The 18,340-nt window shown below is 46.0% G+C and overlaps 1 protein-coding gene across 1 annotated transcript in view; it reads right to left on the reverse strand.

The window, feature by feature from the left end:
* BRPF1 (bromodomain and PHD finger containing 1) overlaps window positions 1–18,340 on the reverse strand; it is a 214,595-nt gene that overhangs the window by 7,872 nt on the left and 188,383 nt on the right. Inside the window, exons 11-13 of the mRNA XM_086939380.1 lie at window positions 13,352–13,493; window positions 7,135–7,271; window positions 4,815–4,933 (exon numbers count right to left, since the gene is read on the reverse strand). Of these exons, the coding sequence (XP_086795506.1) occupies window positions 4,815–4,933; window positions 7,135–7,271; window positions 13,352–13,493 (398 nt within the window). The remainder of the gene's footprint in view (window positions 1–4,814; window positions 4,934–7,134; window positions 7,272–13,351; window positions 13,494–18,340) is intronic.

Raw genomic sequence — 18,340 nt, forward strand, 5'->3', positions numbered from 1 at the left:
CTATCAGATTTCTAAGTCTGGATTTGCGATATTACCAAATTTCTCCTTTCCGATTTAACATTTTTTGTGTTGTCGCAGGAGTTCAGTTATCTGCAAATCCTGGGTACAAAGATACCAATAGAAACTCGACAACGACATGCATTTTCAATTGTGTTAAACCCTTTGGTATCCTGTTCTAGTTAAAGAACCCATTTGTGAACGTTTCACTCAAATTAGTCCATGCTTATTTAAATGAAAGTATTTGTTTGGTGATTGCCAACTACCCTGTAAGGAAATTGTTCAAAAAGTTACATTTTAAAGGAGTAGGAGGCATTTTGTTTGCGTAGCCAAGACAGGGCTTTGAAAATCATAAAAATGTTACTAGCCCTGCAGCTACAGTAACTTGAAAAATCTTCTTGATTGCTGTAATGTACTTGACCCGTGAACGGATTTCAATGCAATTCTCACACAGTTCACTTCAGAAAATCCTCTAACTTCAGTCACAGAAAGAAAATTAAATGTAGGAAGACAAACTGACTTTTGACTTCTGTCTCTGAAAGTAGCAAATATGACAAGATAAGATTTAATGGCATCTTTATTGTTCATTCACTTTATGAGCAATAAAGATGCCTTTAAATCTTGTTATCTTGTCACATTTGCTCGGCTTTCAGAGACCGAGGTCAAAAGTCAGTTTGTCTTCCTACATTAACTTTTCGTTCTGTGACTGAAGTTAGAGGATTTTCAGCTCACCAGAGGGGGCGAGTAGGCCCTAAAAATATCTCGTCCTGAATAAATCTGGCTCGTCATAGTGAGTGGACGAGTAGATTTTTAGAGCCCAAGATCATACATCGCATTTGCATGTTTAGGCTAAATAAACATTTCGACAAAGTTTAGAAAAATCGTGAATTCATTTTCAAAATAAAACAGTTGTCATCAGTGAATCCAGGATATGGGAAGCGCATTCTCTAATGGAGGAGGGTACTATGTGTTTCTGGCATGATAAGATGAAAACTCAGCAAAAAAAGCCCAAGAGTTAGTGAGAACTCCCCTTAACTCCCCAACTTTTCAATGTTACATTACATTTTTCTGTCATAAGACTTGCTACTCCATGACTGATTGTTCAAAATAAAACCATGTCTAAGTGATAAAACACTGGTAACCTTGTAAGTTATTTAACTTAATCTTCGAGCTAATGCCTACTTTAATTGACCTCCTAAATTGACATCCAATCATTGCTCTATTTACAACAAGCACAGGGAAAGCCATAGGTTAGGCATTGACTGCCAGCATTTTGGCTCTGTCAATGCTCCTTTTGCCATGGTTTTTGACCAACTTTATTGTTGAGGAAGCTCCCGAGTACTCGTCAATTTTAAACACTGGCTGAAAGCAAACATGCCATGTTGGTCTGAAAAAGCACACAATGCTGTTCCCATTCCCAGCACTTAAGGACATCGCTTACAGTGAAGTTGGCTAATGGCTAAAGTGGGCTGACCCAATAAAAAGAAACAACAACAAAAAACAAGATTAGACCTATGCCAGAGTTCCTGGTTAGCTGCTTCGCAACTTCCAATAACACTGTTCTGTCTTGCATCGCAGCCATCTGTAAGTCACAGGTTTCGGCATCTGGCACTGCTCCCCTCACACATGCCTTCATCCACCTCTTAAGAATCCAACACTGGAGAGCGTAGTTGAATGTCAAGATGCAGTATGAATAAGTATGTACAAGTATCAGCGTTAGTAGGTACCCTCTGTGCACACCAGGAGCTATGAAGATATCCCCAACTCTGCTCACCTTCTACCGAGCTCTCGGACTGATTCCTGGAAGAATCCTCACTAGTCAGGACAAATTGCGAACCTGCAACAATAGTTTTACAACTTGAAACTATTCTATATTCACATGCTTTGCATTATTCTGCCAGACAGTGGTTAGGTCCAGAAATTTCTTTAAAAACAAAGTTTCAACTTTTTGGGTGTCGACCAAAGAAAGCAATTACCTCTTTGATGACATCTACTGTAAATTCACAATAAAATTGTGTGCAACTATCATCTTTAGAGTCATGTGTCAGTTTGCTTATTTTACATACTCCTGCGAGTGGCTATGGCTGGTGGAGGGAAGACAGAAGGATATCCCTCAGAGAAGGGTTTCCTCAATCCCCCACCAACTACATCTACTGCAGCATTCTGGGAGGCATCTCTCCCATGCAAGTATCAATGTCAGCAGAGGAATCACCGAACAGCTCTCATGTGCCAATGTGTGACCAGGAGAATACATGAAGTCAGCAGACATAGCATGTGCAAGACCATCAGGACTGAACTCGTGCACCTTCCTGAAAAGCTGGGACCATTACATTGATGTTTTTCGGATACTTTGAGGAGGAAAGCCGCAGGAGGATAATGTACAGGACAGGCACTGTGATTAGGAGACGGAAGGACTCCAGGCGAGATTTGAGCCTGTTGATTGAAAAGCCCAGGTTGAACAGCAGGGGTGCTGTCCACCGCAGACGACGTGCCACCAACTCAGGCCTCTCAGCTTTGATCAACCAGTTGTCCAGGTTCGGGTAAACTGGGATCAGTGAACGTCTGAAATGTGATCCAAATGCTGCCATTATCTTGGTGTAGATCCGCCGTGCTGACGCTTACAAAAAGAAGAACCAAAAATTGTTAAAGAGTAGAGCCCACTACAAACCACTGTTGTTTAAGCCTAGGGATCTAGGATTCACCCTGCTGGTCTTAAATGTCTCCAAGGGAGAGACAGCTTTGTCACCTAAGAGGCGGGAGCCATCAAAAGGAAGATATAGAAGCATGACCCACATATATGATGAAAATCACAACATGTGCAGCCAAGTGTGGTGGTGACCGAAAACCCCATGGAACGGGCCACTGAGTCAGCAGTATCTAGTTCAGTTTTACCGATATGCCAAGAGGCATCCCTAAAAACCACCAAAATATGGGCTTTGAAGACATCAGGGAATCGGGTACGGCTAAGCTGGGCCATATCCCACAAATCATGTGATTGGCTGGCCAGGTGGCATAAAGTGTTTAGGGATTTCAATGCCATATTGCCAGCAGTAAAGATTTTTATGCGTCCAGACACTTAGACTTCCTGTCTGATAGGGTAGTTGGGAAAGTTCCACACTCCTGCCCTGAAGAACAAGAAGCTTGGATCAAGAAGCTTTGTGGAGAGGGGTATGCAGTCAAGAAGGGGAGATTCCCAAGGGCCGGGGAACATCATCTTCCCACCAACCTATTCATCACGGAGCAGAACAAGGTTTTGTTTATGTGCAGCAATAGCTGAGAAGAAGGGGAAGAGGGCGCAGCGGTATCATCAAAACATTAATCGTTGTATCGATGGGAAGCAAAGATAGCTGCAAACCTCTGCTGCTGTCCTCATCGCTGAGTAAAAGGATGTAACTTGAGGAGGAGGTGTTAAAGGGAACTCCAGCTCCGGCGAGGTATCCAGGTGATTGGATGATGTGAGACCAGCTAACTCCACAGCTGGGCCAATGGAACCCTAATCCAGCCCCTCTCCCGTCTCATAAAGGTCCAGTGGGTTAGCATCTGCTACAAAGGGGTCATAAAAACCATGACCATAAAGTCGCTCTTCTTGTCATTACTTCTCTCTTCTCCTCCTTCAAGAGTCACGGGCCTCCCTTCTAGATCTGTGCCCCTCTGTGGAGTGCACTTGCTCAAATTCTGTAGGAGCTGGTGGTGCTGAGCTCAGGTCTGGTGGGGTGAGTGAGTGGTACAGAGACCTAAGGAGACTGTGAGCAACATTTTCAGCACCCCAAAACAACGTGTTAGTCTCTACGGATGAAGGACAATTATCATGACAAGCGTCTAGAAATACACAGCACTGGCTGCACTAACACGGGTAAACTAATGACTGTCACTTAAGTAAGTGCATTTACCTTGATGCATTGGGGCACACAGAGCTAGGATGTGAGGCAGTATGCTCCCTTCCTCCTTTTGATCTACCAACAGAAGTTGTGCACGTCTAACATTGCATAGGTGTGTTTTCTTCTTTTCTGCACAATAAATGTAGTACATGGTAAGGAATATGCTCTAATGTGCAGCAGACCCCATACACAAGTCAAAACATCTCACCTAAGATATGAAATGGTGAGGTACTGGTGGGTTTGCACTGCCACATGATGCAACGGCACTCAATAGAGTAACATAAACCCTCAAAGGCACTTTGTTAAATGGGGATCTTCAAAAAAGCGACTATCTTCCATCTGAGGATATGGGATTCTAATTATTGGAATAAGTCATAAAAACGTGGTAAATGTTGGCTTTAGTAGTAGTATTATTAGGTTTAGGTTCCCTTCGTCACTTGGGACACTATGCACAAATGTTGTTTTGATGTATAATGTTTACTCCTAACTTTGTTTTGAAAAATTCATAAAATATACTACACTGGAATTGGTGTGTTAGTAGTTACTTCGCGCTCTGCCATTATCTAACCCTCTACATTACGCTTGTGCTTATATATCATAACCTCATAATAGATCATTCCACAGGAACCACTGTTTTTCTTACATAACTATTAACCTAGTTCCTTAGTGAGTAGGGTTACCCTCTGAGGCTTTAGTAGTAGAGAGCGCACACTGAGCATACGCGAGTGTGTGCCACCACTCAACCGTGTAAACTTGCATGCGAGATGGATGGTCTGATCTGCCACATCACCGTGCTTTATTTCTGACCATCAGCCGCCTCCGTCACACGTTTACTGGGATGTACAAGTATGCATGAAAAGCTACGGAGCACACACAACAACCTCACTGATGAGCTATATTATGAATCATCAAAAACACCAGGTAATAAAGATTAACTACCAGTGCAGGGTACGATGGGTATCCGCGGCACTTCGCCCACACCAGGTCCAAGGAATCGAGAGGCGAGTCTTCATCCTCCGAAAGCCACCCGGATCCTCGTGACATTGATTTGCGCATCACTACACCAAAAAAAAGAAAGACACACAAAAAGCCTTGTTAAGGACACCGCAAGTCTAATCTTGCACACAAAGAAGAAATCGAGGAATTTTAGATGCATTTTCTACCAGTCCCTTTTCATTAATTATTACAGTGGAGTCCATGAACGCTACTGGACGTTGCCAAATATTAAAGAGTGTAAAAGAACTGTACACAAGACACCTGCTACTCCTCACTCTAAGGTGCTATTGTACCTCGCAAACAAATGTCATGTGTTAGTTAATACTTTCATTTTTACTTTCATAGACAGGTTATTTTTTGTTACTGAACACTTGTCGTTCGTTCAATTGCTAATCTGAAGGTAACTAAATACTTGCCAGGAGCTCACCCCATTGTTTTCCTAAATTTCCCTTACATGTTCTCCATAAGTTAAGAGTTACCTTCAATGTGCCAATGCCAGCATTTTCGTATGGGTACCCGCTTATGCCAAGAATTACATACAATATTCCAGTAGCAGAATTTGCATTCATACTGCCAATATATCATGGGTGGGCCAATATTTAAAAATTACCGCCAGTACTTCAGAGCCAGCATTGTTTCATTGTTTGCTTCCCCCAGCCTGCCCTTCAGCCCCAATATACCATGGCTGCTCTCTGAGGCAAATAATTGACTCCAGTATGCCAGCACTCGGCCATAAGTGCACTCTTATGTCAAGCATTACTTCCAGCATTTCAGGGTCAGCATGTTGTCATGGGAGCCCTCTCCTACTAAAAGAATTACCGTTAAAGTCCCAGCACCTGCACGGTCATGGGATCCCCATGCCATGATGTTCCTCCACTATATACCAGCGTTAGCTTTTATCCACAGGCGCTGCTATGCCAATGATTACTTCTAGTACGTCAGGGCCAAAATAATATTCAATATGCCTTCACTCACTTTCATTTATTCATACGAACTTTCAGAATTCTCACTGATTCTCTCACGTTCACTGGCACTCTGAAACAGACACTCTCCCTTAATCTAAGTCGCTCTCAATTACTCATAGTCATGCACAGAAAAATTATATTTTTTAATCGCCTTTCTTCCTTTGTTGTCAATTCGGAGGCTCCAAAGTAGCAGCAAAGCAGGAATCCCATGCTGGATAATGAAACCAGCAGCCCATGATTCCCAACGAGGAGCCAGACAGAGCAGCGAGCTAGGTTTAAAAAGGGGAAGACCCTCCCAATTCATCTCACAGGTTCTTGATAGGACTGGACAGTGCCGGGATCCTGCCCCTGCTGCTCTGTTAGGCTCATCACTGGCCGCATGTGTGCTCGGACAACCACATTTTTGCAGTTAAACTCTGCTCCCAAGGCATGTGCTGCATGTCTGCTAAGTAAATTAAATTGTGCCTGGGTTTTAGGTCCATAGCTGAACTGTGCCCCTCACAAGCGCAATCCAGACATCCGACTACAGAGTGCTGTGTTTTTAAACAACAGTCTGTATGTGGATCGTGTCGAGCCCCCTCAGCCAACCTTGAGTCATCAGAAGATTGGCGATGAGGGAGAAAGTGCCGACCTGTGCACCAGCAGTGTTCATGAAAACAGGAAAGATGTCTTTCCATGAACACTGCTCAGTTAGACCACTAGCAGTATTGGGCAGAGACAAAAGCAGTAAATGGCTACTCCTAGGAAGCAGGGCTGTGCCCTCAAGCCCCTGGTAAGGAGCCAACACAGGTCCTTTCTTCGCACCAGCAAATACAACAAAGAGCTGACCACCCACACAGTGCCCTATAGTCTCTATTGTAGAACAAAGTGCAAAGGGAATGTCCACAAGTGGGTCCTGTGCTCACTGTGGCATATGGTTCAAGCTGTACCTTAGTAAAAAGCCCCAAAACGAAGTCCCAGTCTGGGATTGCTTGTGTTCCTGTCCAGAGAGGACTTGACTGAGCAGTTTAAGATGAACTGTTCCTATAGACTGATTTTCAAATGGGTGGATCAGATTTGTGGTGTAACTTGAGGAAAAAAAATATAGACTGGAATGCACCCGGAGTATTTGCCATTGACTGTTTTGCGGACAGTTGGATACTATTCTAACTGGACCATAAACCGATGCACCCCCTACAATATCAAACTTAATACAGGCTTCACTGCTACATTTCTATCGATAGAACGTCTAAAGAATGGCAACAGCGCATTTGTAGTTTTGGATCTGTGTTCAGACGGCTGCCCTACTAAATACTCACAGCCATGTCCAACTCCTCGCCCGCTACCGGCAGTGTACGACTCATTTTCAGTACCAGATGTTTCTTCACTGCTGTAATCTTGGAAGCTCTCACGGGAAAAGGAGGGCTTCCCCCGGCCCTGCTTTGAAGGGGTTGTACTGGAAAGAAAGAAAAGGTCAGCAAGATCGTTAGTGACTTAATTCAGGCTCAAATCTACTACGCCATTCTGAATGCACAAACATCATTTGAGAATACATTGCAGCACACATGCAAATATATTTGTACTCACAAGGCTATTAACGCTGTTAAACTCCAAAGTAAGAAGACCAGAAGACACTCCGGTCAGCAATAATAGTATGAAAGATGGAAAAAGCTACATGCCAACGTTTTTACTGAAACAGCTTGCATTGTCAGTGAAATGAGACCCTTTTTGGCATGGTCACCCCCACTTTTGGTCTGGTATTTGATGGGATTTTGTCTAGAAGTGCAGTGGGTTCCTGCCAACCAGGTCCCCTGTGCCAGATCTCTTAACCAAAACCTGTGCAATTGTTTCCCCAAATGGCAATAGCTTTCGCACCCCCTGTAAGTCCCTGGTAAATGGTACCCCTGGTACCCTGGGCACGGAGTACCCCTGGTACCCTGGGCACGGAGTACCCCTGGTACCCTGGGCACGGAGTACCCCTGGTACCCTGGGCACGGAGTACCCCTGGTACCCTGGACACGGAGTACCCCTGGTACCCTGGGCACGGAGTACTAAAGAGGGTCTCAAAGGCCTGCAGCATGAATTGTGCCACCCCAAGAGACCCTTCACCAAGCACAGGCAGGCGGCCACTGCAGGTGCAGACTAAAATGAAAATACAACACAGCACACATCCCTGTGTAAATCCATCTAACCTGGATCGCAGTTACGCCCATGTCCGAATCACACAGCATTACCCATTAATATTCATAGAGACTCCATTTTCTTGTGTAATCCATTTTTAACAGTTTCATTAATTTTGTCCAATATTTTCCCATTACTTCGTCCGTTCACATGCAAGGCTTCAGGTTTTCCCATTTCTTCTAAAGCTAAAAATATGCCTATCGGGGCCTTTTTCGGAAGCACACGGAATACACAGGGATTGTTCTATTCTCAGCAGGCATTGAGCTGGGTTTGGACCCGGTCCCCAGAAGAACATTCAATAAGGCCTTGTTACATGGCAGCAAAGGTTCCGTGGTGGAGACACCTGGCTGTAGGACCTCTGTCAAGACATTGGTCTTGACTGCCAGAGTCCTCGCCAAGACCACATCACCGGACACGTAAAAGACCTCCACTGGCTTCCCGTCAACAAAATAATTACATTCCGCCTTCTCACCCACGCACACAAGGCCCTTCACAATCTAGGACCCGAATGCCTCAACACTCGACTGTCCTTCTACAAACCCACCCGGCAACTAAGATCGTCCAATCAAGCCCTCGCCGCTGTCCCGCCTCCGAAAATCCACCATGGGTGGCAGATCCTTCTCCTTCCTTGCTGCCAAGACCTGGAACTCACTCCCCACTCACCTCCGACTTACTCAAAGCCACATCTCCTTCAGAAAAGAACTTAAAACCTGGCTATTCGACAAATAACGAACCCCTTCCCCAAGCGCCTTGAGACCCTCTGGGTGAGCAGTGCGCTATACAAATGTCCGAACTTGAACTTGAACAGGTCCAAGATCTCTGCAGCACTACGCACCACCATGGCGAAGGAAGCTCCCACCTCCAATGCCATGTTAGTAGAGGAAAGCATGCCAGGCTCTGGAGAGGTATCCAAGCCACTGGCATCACCCAGTTCCTCAAACCAGTCAATTTCTTCTGTGTCATGCGGGGCTTCTAAGGTGTCCTGCATCCCCTTCATATCTTCCTCCAATCCTAGCCCCTCAGAATAAGGCTGAGGATACGACAGAGCCCAAAGGCTCAGTTGCCGCCAGTCTCAGTGTCGGTGGAAGCCCAACCGACTCAGTGTCGACAGGGATAAGCATGGGCCAGGCCAGGGCCTCTGCGACAGACGCAGGCCAGGGAAGGTCTTAATGGGTACGACCGGCGTTGGTCCAGAACCGGGATGTGATTCATGAGAAGCTGTGGGTGCTGGGGCCGGAGCTGAAGAGGAAGTTCTTCTGCTGAGCCAGCAGGGCCTGAAGGCATGTCGGCAAGGTCAGGCCATCTAAATATTACGCACATGGTGCCATAAAATTATTTTCGCTCTCGTCCCTGGAAAAGGAGGAAAATGCAGAGCTGACCCAGGTATTCGCTCGGCGGAGCAGGGCCTTGAACGCCGAGACTCCTCATCTTGTTGGGTGAAGGAGGGAGCGAATTTGAAGCATGCTTCGACTTTTTGTACTTTTTATTGTGCTTCTTACCTGACCCCTTCGAAGATTTCGAACGGGAGGAAGTAGTCTTTGATCCGGGAACAAGACCTCTGAGGAGATCTCTGAGGAGCCGGATGCCAGGCCGCAGCAAGCTTTAGAGTCTGCTCCCTCAAAGCTGTCAGCACCATGGCCCAGCAGTCGGATCACGACTTTGGGTTGTGGTCGCGCTCCAGGCACCAAAGGAACACAAGGTGGGGGTCCGTAACGGACATGGCTCGATGACAGGAGCCACATGGTTTGAACCCAGAGGTCTTTTTTGGACATCCTGCACTCCAGAAATGAGTTCGACAAGATTTTTTTTTTAAATGACAGTGGGTAGCTCTTTTCGACGGATCTGCGCTGACTGGCGCGGAAAGAAATGAACTGAAGTCAGCGCGCCGAAGTGACTGCTAAGAAAAATCTTCTGTATCCAGCCTAACGCCTGGAAGTTCACAAGTAAGGAGTCTGAGGCTAGATGTCTCTATTAGATACTATTTATAATCAATTTGACAAAAAATCGAAAATTGATAAAAAGTCTAACTAAAGACCATTTTGAATGTCCTCTTGTGACATCAATTATCAATCAAGTGGTACAACAGTGGTCAAAGTCTTGTACCCCACCGCTGCACCACCAATGTAGGAATCTGTCTCTGTATATGGTATGCCCCTAGGTGGTTACACCATGCACAGGGTTCAGACTTCAGAGGTGCCCTTTGAGTACTTGGTACAATAAACCTCACACTGGCATCGGTGTGGACTTATTGAAAGGAGTGGTTTGGTACCAAACACTCCTGTGGTCAGTGAAGCCATCATGGTGCTGTGGAACTAGAGGTGTCCAGTTCCCAGTCCATGTACTCTCTATGGCTTCTCTGACAACTACAATATCAAGGAATTGACCCTCCTACTGCAGGGGAATATCTGCTCATGCAGATATGCCCTCACCTGTGGTAAAGTGCACTTTGCCTTCAAGCTGTAAGGCCTGCTAGAAGGGTGACTTAACTAGATCTCCAGGCAGTGCTGGCTGGAATGGCGCTCGGGCAGTGTGCCATGTTGACTGTCATTTTTCACCTTACAGGGGCATGCAAGGGCAGTGGCATGGTCCCAGTGAGGGAGGCCCCAGGGGACCCTCTCAGCACCCAGGCCACAGGTGCCCAGGGTACCATATAATAGGGGCTTACAGGAGGCAGACGTACCAATGGTGGATATGTTTTTAGGCAAGAAGCACTGGCATAGGAGAACCTGATTGGCAGGGACCCTGTGCACTGCAATTGAAACCACATCAAAATCAGGCAAACAAGGGGGGCTAACCATGCATCACAGTCATTTTGCATTTTCAGGGTAAGCAAACCGGTCTATTTTAGGTTGTCCAAAGCTGGAAGTACTTTTTTGGACTTGCGGGGAGGTTGAAGAACGATTTCAAATTTTCCAGATCTAGTTTGGCCCTGGATGGAAGTCAAGATGAGGAATCTGCAGGTAGAAGTATACTTCAGAATCGTAATGCACGACAGGCCTCATTTCACACACTGCTAACAAGTTCAGAAAACAGTCTTTCTACTGCTCTAGTACACTGCGGTTAGAGAATGAGGCGTCTGCTGCTTTACATTTGTTCTCTTTTTGGACAGTTCATTGGCTAAGTTTTAAGCATTTTGGGGAGTCCCACGAATGAATCTATGAGTGAGACAATTTTATCTTCCACTGAGAAAAACAAGTTACTTACCGGTAACAACAGTTTTGCAGCCTGAAGCTCTTCTAGAGAAAAAAATAAACATTATACCAAGTAGGACTTGCTGGCTCCAATCACTCAATGGAATATACACAGCATGTGAATCTTTGCACAGCATGTGATTTTAAAAGAGATTTCATGGTGCAAAAGTACTATATTTTCCTCAGACTCCGGAAAGGGGCTGGGATTTAATGACAGGGGGTGACGGAGTTGTGTGATATGTGATATTTAGAGCATCCTTCCACATGGAATTTTTGACTACCTGCGACTTCAGGATGTTGGCTATAGTCCTGTGCAGATCCCAATAATCTTCATATTATGCTGTAACAAATGAGACTACCTTTTACCGGGGTTTGCTTTTTCTTGGCTGACAATCCTTACCACTGTAAAAGGGTAATAGTTCATTTTTTTCTTGATTGAGTCACCCTGCTTTTTACTCTTTGTTTTTTTTAAATGGTTCATCGTGAACTAAAACAATCTCAGAATAATTAGCATAGTAGTAAAATATTATATTCCTCCACATATAAACATTAAAATGTAGTGGCCTGAAGCAGAACCCTGCAGTAGCGCAAAAGACACAGTAAAGGATGGGCACTCAACACATACCTCCAACATGACCACCACCCCTCACACATCCTCTTTAGCAGATTTCTGCTCATCATAGAGGCAAACTACTTATCAACCAACTCTGACACACCAACTACTCTCCGAGCCTCGAAGAAGGATGGAGTAGAAAGATGGAGTGTTGGAGGCAGATAGATGCTAAGTCAAGCAGCTCACAAAGGGCAGGTCTATGCACACACAATTTCAATAACAGACATCTGAACATGGAAGAGAGCAGATTTTCCCTGCCCTGATCTGGGTGAAAAGCAGAATGCGAGTTAGCCGTATTTTATGGGTCTCCAGATAGTTTTGTAGTTGTATGGCTGTTGCCCTCTCCAGAAACTTTAACATGAGCGTTCATTTTTTTGGATCTTTGGCTGCGAGCAGTATTTTTTTTTTGAAGAGGAGAGGCCTCAACAAATGTAATTTCAATTGTTATGTTCTACGTGGCTGACAAACAGTGGCCTGTTAAGGCTTTTAACATTGGGTGATCTTGCCATTTCATTCATTGGTTTGTTGCTGCAGAATATGGAATGCCATGAGCCATATATTCCAAAACCTGAACATAAATGAAATTGCAACTTGGCAGCTCCAATGACAAAGCACTTAGTGGTGGTAACAGTCTCTTCTGTAAACGTCTTGTTCCGTGAACTTTGCTTGTGTTTGTGAGGAAGCATGTGAGAATCCTGGGTAGAAAGGTTAAGTATTCTATCTTGGATGGGAAGGCCGTTGAGTTTGATAATGGGCGAGAATGTCCTGCGACATCAAGGTAAAGCGGAATAAAGAGCATGAGAGCTGCATGGGGTGAAAGATTGGTTCAAACCTCATGCATCAGGGATGAGTTAGTAATATGAACATCAGAGATGCAGAGATTGGACTATGGTGCGACAAGTTTATTAGTGGAAGTGAAAAACAGGGCAGAACTGCATATCACGAGGGAAATTGATTGAACAAATGAACCGCAAATGGAAGCAAAACTGGTTTCAAAATTTCACCAAGTGAAATCAATACCAGTTTATTCTGCACTGTGTCACCAAAAGTTCCCTTTTAGCATATTATTATTCTTTCTCAGTTGTTTTCCGGTATGTAAGTGGATGTGCAATGGTTTGTTTAACAGTTACTATGAGGTGAATCCTGCTGTGTCACTCATTGGCTGCAATATGGAAGGCCACTTACAGTTTGTTCCAAAACTTGAAACTGTGGGTAAGTACTGCTTAGCTGCTCTTGTGACAGGATACTTGGTGGTGTCCAGAATCTTTTCTTCAGTAAAGATTGTGTTCTTTGAAACTTACTGGTGTTTATTGGAACCTTTATCAGGAGCACATGTTTTGCAATAAAATTTTGAGGAACAAGTGAAAAGCCCTTTTCTCGTCTTGCTAGAGGCTGCATGCAATATTCAAAAATTGTAAGACGAGAGCTGGAAAAACAAATTATTGTAACCGCAAAGAATTGAACCCAGAGTAAAATGCAGCTGCGTCTGACAATATTTATTTGACGCAGCATGAATCGTATGACAAACATGCGGAGCACATAGAGCAATACCTTGTCCGGTCGGAGGCAGCACTGCTGCTGCTGGTGGTGCTGGACTCCGAATCAGAGCTGCTCCTGGGAAGATTGCAATCGTTTCGATAGACTAGAAAACTCTTCTTCACAGGCTGGTTACTGAACCCATTTGCTGGTAAGTCTGTATAGAAGGAGGAGTGGAAAAGGTAAACAGTTAAACCCTGCTACACCTCTTGGACACAGAAAAAGGTAGGTAAAATTGATCTCCGTTTTACAGGGTGATGAAACACAAGTAAAAGTCAGAAATAACGAAATGGTTACTTACCTGTAGGGGTTTTACAGCTTGAAGAGTTTTTTTTATTCCCATGCTGTGTATTTTTCCACCACCTAGTGGGTGTATCTGGATTTATGTCGCATTTCTCTATTTTGTGTGGGAGTAGTCGCTGACCACCCTTTGATGGTATATCCACCTACTCGTGACATCAGACGTGCACCCCGACGTTCCTGTGCATGGCGGCCATCTTCAGATTCTCTTCCATTTGCAAATTGTAGGTACTTGAACCCACTCTGTGTTGCTGATTTGTTAACTTTGCCTGTCTGACCTCTTGTAATTTCCGGGGCGGTGGGTGCAGCGTAGGTGAACCCTAAACACTCTTCAGGCTGAAAAACGACTCCTGTAAGTAACGTACTATTTCATTTTGCAGTATAAATCTTTTCTAGATTCAAATACTGTGCGTGATTTCATAGAGGCTTCTGTCTCCTTAGGGAGGCTCAGATGAGATGCATTTAAGCTTGCAAGCAGGTGCTTTGGTACCCTTTACTCCGCTTGGGCCTCTTTCTGTATCTGTATATCTAGACAGAAGTGTTTTATGATGGTGTGAATGGAACACGAGGTAGCTACCATACAGATGTCACTGATGGAAGAGTTCATTAAGACCAGAGTTGTTTTTTTCCTAGTCGAGTGTGCCCTTTGTTCGTCATTTAGAGGCTTTCCACTATTGTGTACCATGTTTGAATTGTCTACACCATCCATCATACAATGATTTCCTTGGTACCAAAGTCCCCTTGTTAGCTGGAGCAAAAGATACATCGTTGATTTCCTTTTCTTGGAAGCTTTGTTTCCTGAGGGAGAACATGCCAGCTCACCATACACCTAGCGTGCACAGGGCTCTTTCAGTGTGCATCTTTGGCTGCTAGAAGAAAGCCGGCAGTTGCACAGCTTAATTAACATGAAAATGTCGCACTACCTTAGGGAGGTCCTTAGGAATTAGCAATTATGGTTCTAGAATGGTGAGTGCTTCAAGTTTGTTGCCTTTACGCAACGAGGCAATGGCTACTAGATAGACTGTCTTCTAGGTTAGTTATTAGAATCCAGCTTTGTGCATCAGTTCAAATGGTTCCCACCTTAGTTGAGGAAGTACTATTGCAAATGCTACTTACCAGTATGCATCTGTTCTTGGCATGTAGGGCTGCTGACATTCATATCTGTGCATAGATCGCCGCCTAGTGTTGGGTCCGGATGATTGCACATTGTTGTCCTGGAAGAGTCTTCGAAGTATCACGAGATAGGTGGCTCCTCCCCTGGACTACAGTGTGCATGGGCATCGCCTCCATCCCCAGATTGTTTTTAGCCATTGTGGCCGAGATGGAGTGAACTATGTGAGTGATGACCATGCTATGAGCATATACATGAATACTGCAGCTGCTACAGGCGCCGGGGAGGAGGGCGGGCGATATGAATGTCAGCAGCCCTACATGCCAAGAACAGATGCATACTGGTAAGTAGCATTTGCAGTTCGAGGCATGTGGGCTGCTGAATTCATATCTGTGCATAGACTACATAGCAGTCCCCCCATTATCGGCGGCCGCCCGTGCCAGCTGCAGCAGTTTGGAAAAGTGTCTTGAGAACAGCCTGACCTACAGCTGCCTGCTGTTTAGAGTGCACGTCTACACAGTAATGTTTAGTAAATGTATGTGTGGTAGACCATGTGGCTGCTCTACATATATCCTCTAAGGGAATGTTCCCAAGGAAGGCCATAGAGGCCCCCAACTTTCTGGTGGAGTGGGCTCTTGGTGGAATTGTAAGAGTGCGTTTAGCCTTTGCGTAACAGATCTGAATACATTTCACGATCCACCTAGCAATACCAGCCTTGGAAATAGCGTTACCCTGGTGGTGTGATGCAAAGGCAACGAAAAGCTGCTTAGTCTTTCTAAAATCCTTGGTCCTGTCAATGTAATACATTAGGGCCCTTTTAACGTCAAGGGTGTGGAGCATCCGCTCCGCCAGCGACTCAGGATTTTGAAAAAACACCGGCAACTCGATTGTTTGGTTTATGTGGAATTGAGACACAACCTTGGGTAGAAATTTAGGGTTAGTGCGGAGCACCACCCTGTTAGCATGGACTTGGAAAAAAGGCTCTTGGATGGTGAGGGCCTGCAACTCACTAACCCTCCGTAGCGATGTAATTGCTACTAAGAAAGCTACTTTCCAAGTCAGGAACTGAAGCTCGCAAGAGTGTAGTGGCTCAAAAGGAGGACCCATCAGCCTTGTAAGAACCACATTGAGGTTCCATTCTGGAGCTGGTGGTGTCCGTGGTGGAATGACCCTTTTGAGTCCTTCCAGAAATGCTTTGATAGCAGGCACCTTGAAAAGTGAAAGGTGTTGTCTATTCTGGAGGTATGCAGCCATCGCAGACAGGTGAATGCGGATGGAAGTATACGCCAAATTGCACTGGTACAGATGGAACAGGTAACAGATGATGTTCTGAATGGAAGCATCCAGCGGGTTAATGTCGTGGTTCGCACAATAAATGACAAATCGCTTCCATTTAGCCGCATAACATGCTCTAGTAGTGGGCTTTCTTGCCTTCCAAATGATGTCCATGCAATCCGGGAGAAGATTGAGGTAGCCAAACTCTAGGACTTCAGGAGCCAGATCGCCAGGTTGAGCTGTTGCGGATCTGGGTGCTGAATGTCGCCATGGCTCTGCGTCAGAAGGCTGGGTGTGAGATGAAGCCTTTGATGCGGTACCACGGAAAGGTCCAGAAACGTGGTGTACCATGGTTGGCGAGCCCACGTTGGAGCAACCAGGATGAGAGTCATCGAGTGCTGCCTGAGCTTGCGCGCCACCAGCGGTATCAGAGGTGCTGGGGGAAAAGCGTACGCAAATCTGCCTGACCAGTTCATCCATATCGCATTGCCCTGCGATTGCGGGTGTGGGAACCTGGCGGCGGAGCTTTGGCATTTTGCGTTCTCCCTTGTGGCGAACAGGTCTATTTCTGGATGACCCCACCTTTGGAAGTACGGTTGGAGTACTGATGGATGTATCTCCCACTTGTGCATTTGGTGGCTGTGCCTGCTGAGCAGGTCCGCCATCTGATTGTCTATGCCTGGGCGATGTTCTGCCATCAGGAAAATGTTCCTCTGAATGGCCCACTTCCACATGCTCTGAGCCAGATGAGACAGCTGCGGAGAGTGTGTGCCCCCCTGTTTCTGAACGTAGTACATGGCCGTCATGTTGTCCGTCCGGATCAACACGACCTTGTTGCACAGATGTACTTTGAATGCCTTTAAGGCCATGAAGATTGCCATCAGTTCCAATACATTGATGTGCATCTTCCTTTGCTGTAGTGTCAATAGTCCCTGCACTGTGTAGTGGAGTACATGCGCTCCCCATCCCTGGAGAGAAGCGTCCGTCGTCAGGATAATCTGTGGCACAGGCTCTTGGAACGGTCGGCCCTTGCAAAGGTTTTGTGGATTCCACCAATGCAGAGAGTTGTACGCCCGACCGCTCACCAACACTAGGTCTGTTAGTTGCCCGTGAGCCTGAGTCCACTGACGTGCTAGGCACTCCTGAAGCGGACGCATATGCAACCTCGCGTGCGGGACAATGGAGATGCAGGCCATCATGCCTATCAACTGCATAAACACTTTCGCTGGAAGCGAGTGCTGAGGTCTGAATCAGCGTCTGAATACTGGCGACTCTCACTGAATTTGGCTGCGCAGTGGCCGCCAGAGTGTTTATTGTCGCGCCCAGATACTGCCGTATGTGGGCGGGCTGGAGATGGGATTTTGGGTAATTCAGTGAGAATCCCAGATCGTGCAGGAGATGAATGGTGCGGGACACGTGGTCGGCGCACTGTTGTTCCGACTTCGCCTGAATGAGCCAGTCGTCCAGATAGGGGTAGACGTGGATGTTTTGACGTCTTAGATGCGCCGCCACGGTCGCCAGGCACTTCGTGAAGACCCTGGGCGCTGTGGTGACCCCAAAAGGCAGAACCCTGAACTGGTAGTGCTGGTCTTGAATGGTGAACCTTAGGTACTTCCTGTGTGAAGGATGCAGGGGAATGTGAAAGTATGCATCCTTGAGATCCAGAGTAGCTAGGAAGTCCCCTTGCCGAAGCAGCGGGAGATCCTGCTGCAACGTGAGCATATGGAAATGTTCTGACAGAATGTACCAGTTGAGGGGCCTGAGGTCCAGGATGGGCCTGAGGGATCCGTCCTTTTTGGGGATTAGAAAGTACAGAGAGTAAACCCCTGTTCCCCTTTCTTGCAGTGGAACGAGCTCTATTGCCCCTTTTTGCAGCATGACTTGGACTTCCTGCTGCAACAAGTGCAAGTGCTCGCCAGACATAGGACGGTTACTTGGAGGTATTTTTGGTGGAGTGGAAGTGAGTTCCAGACAATAACCGTATTGGATAAGAGATTTGACCCACCTGTCCGTGGTGATGGATTTCCACGCGGGCAGGAACTGCTGGAGTCTCCCCCCCGACTGGTGTTGTGTGGTCGGGGGGCAGTGACAAGGCGTCACTGTTTGCTGGCGGTGGAGGACCTGGAGCTGTTATTTCCACGTCCTCTGCCTTTGACATTGTTGCCCCGGTAACCACCTCTACCCTTGTTGGTGTATGAGGATTGGGTGTTGCTTTTATAGTATTGCGTGGATTGTGACGCCTGACCCCTTGAGGTGCCTCTGTTATTGGAGCGGCGAAAGGAACCACCCCGAAACTGCTGGGACTGTAGGGCACCCAT

Source organism: Lissotriton vulgaris, chromosome 9 (genome assembly GCF_964263255.1).
Source record: "Lissotriton vulgaris chromosome 9, aLisVul1.2, whole genome shotgun sequence".
Taxonomy (NCBI): Eukaryota; Metazoa; Chordata; class Amphibia; order Caudata; family Salamandridae; genus Lissotriton; species Lissotriton vulgaris.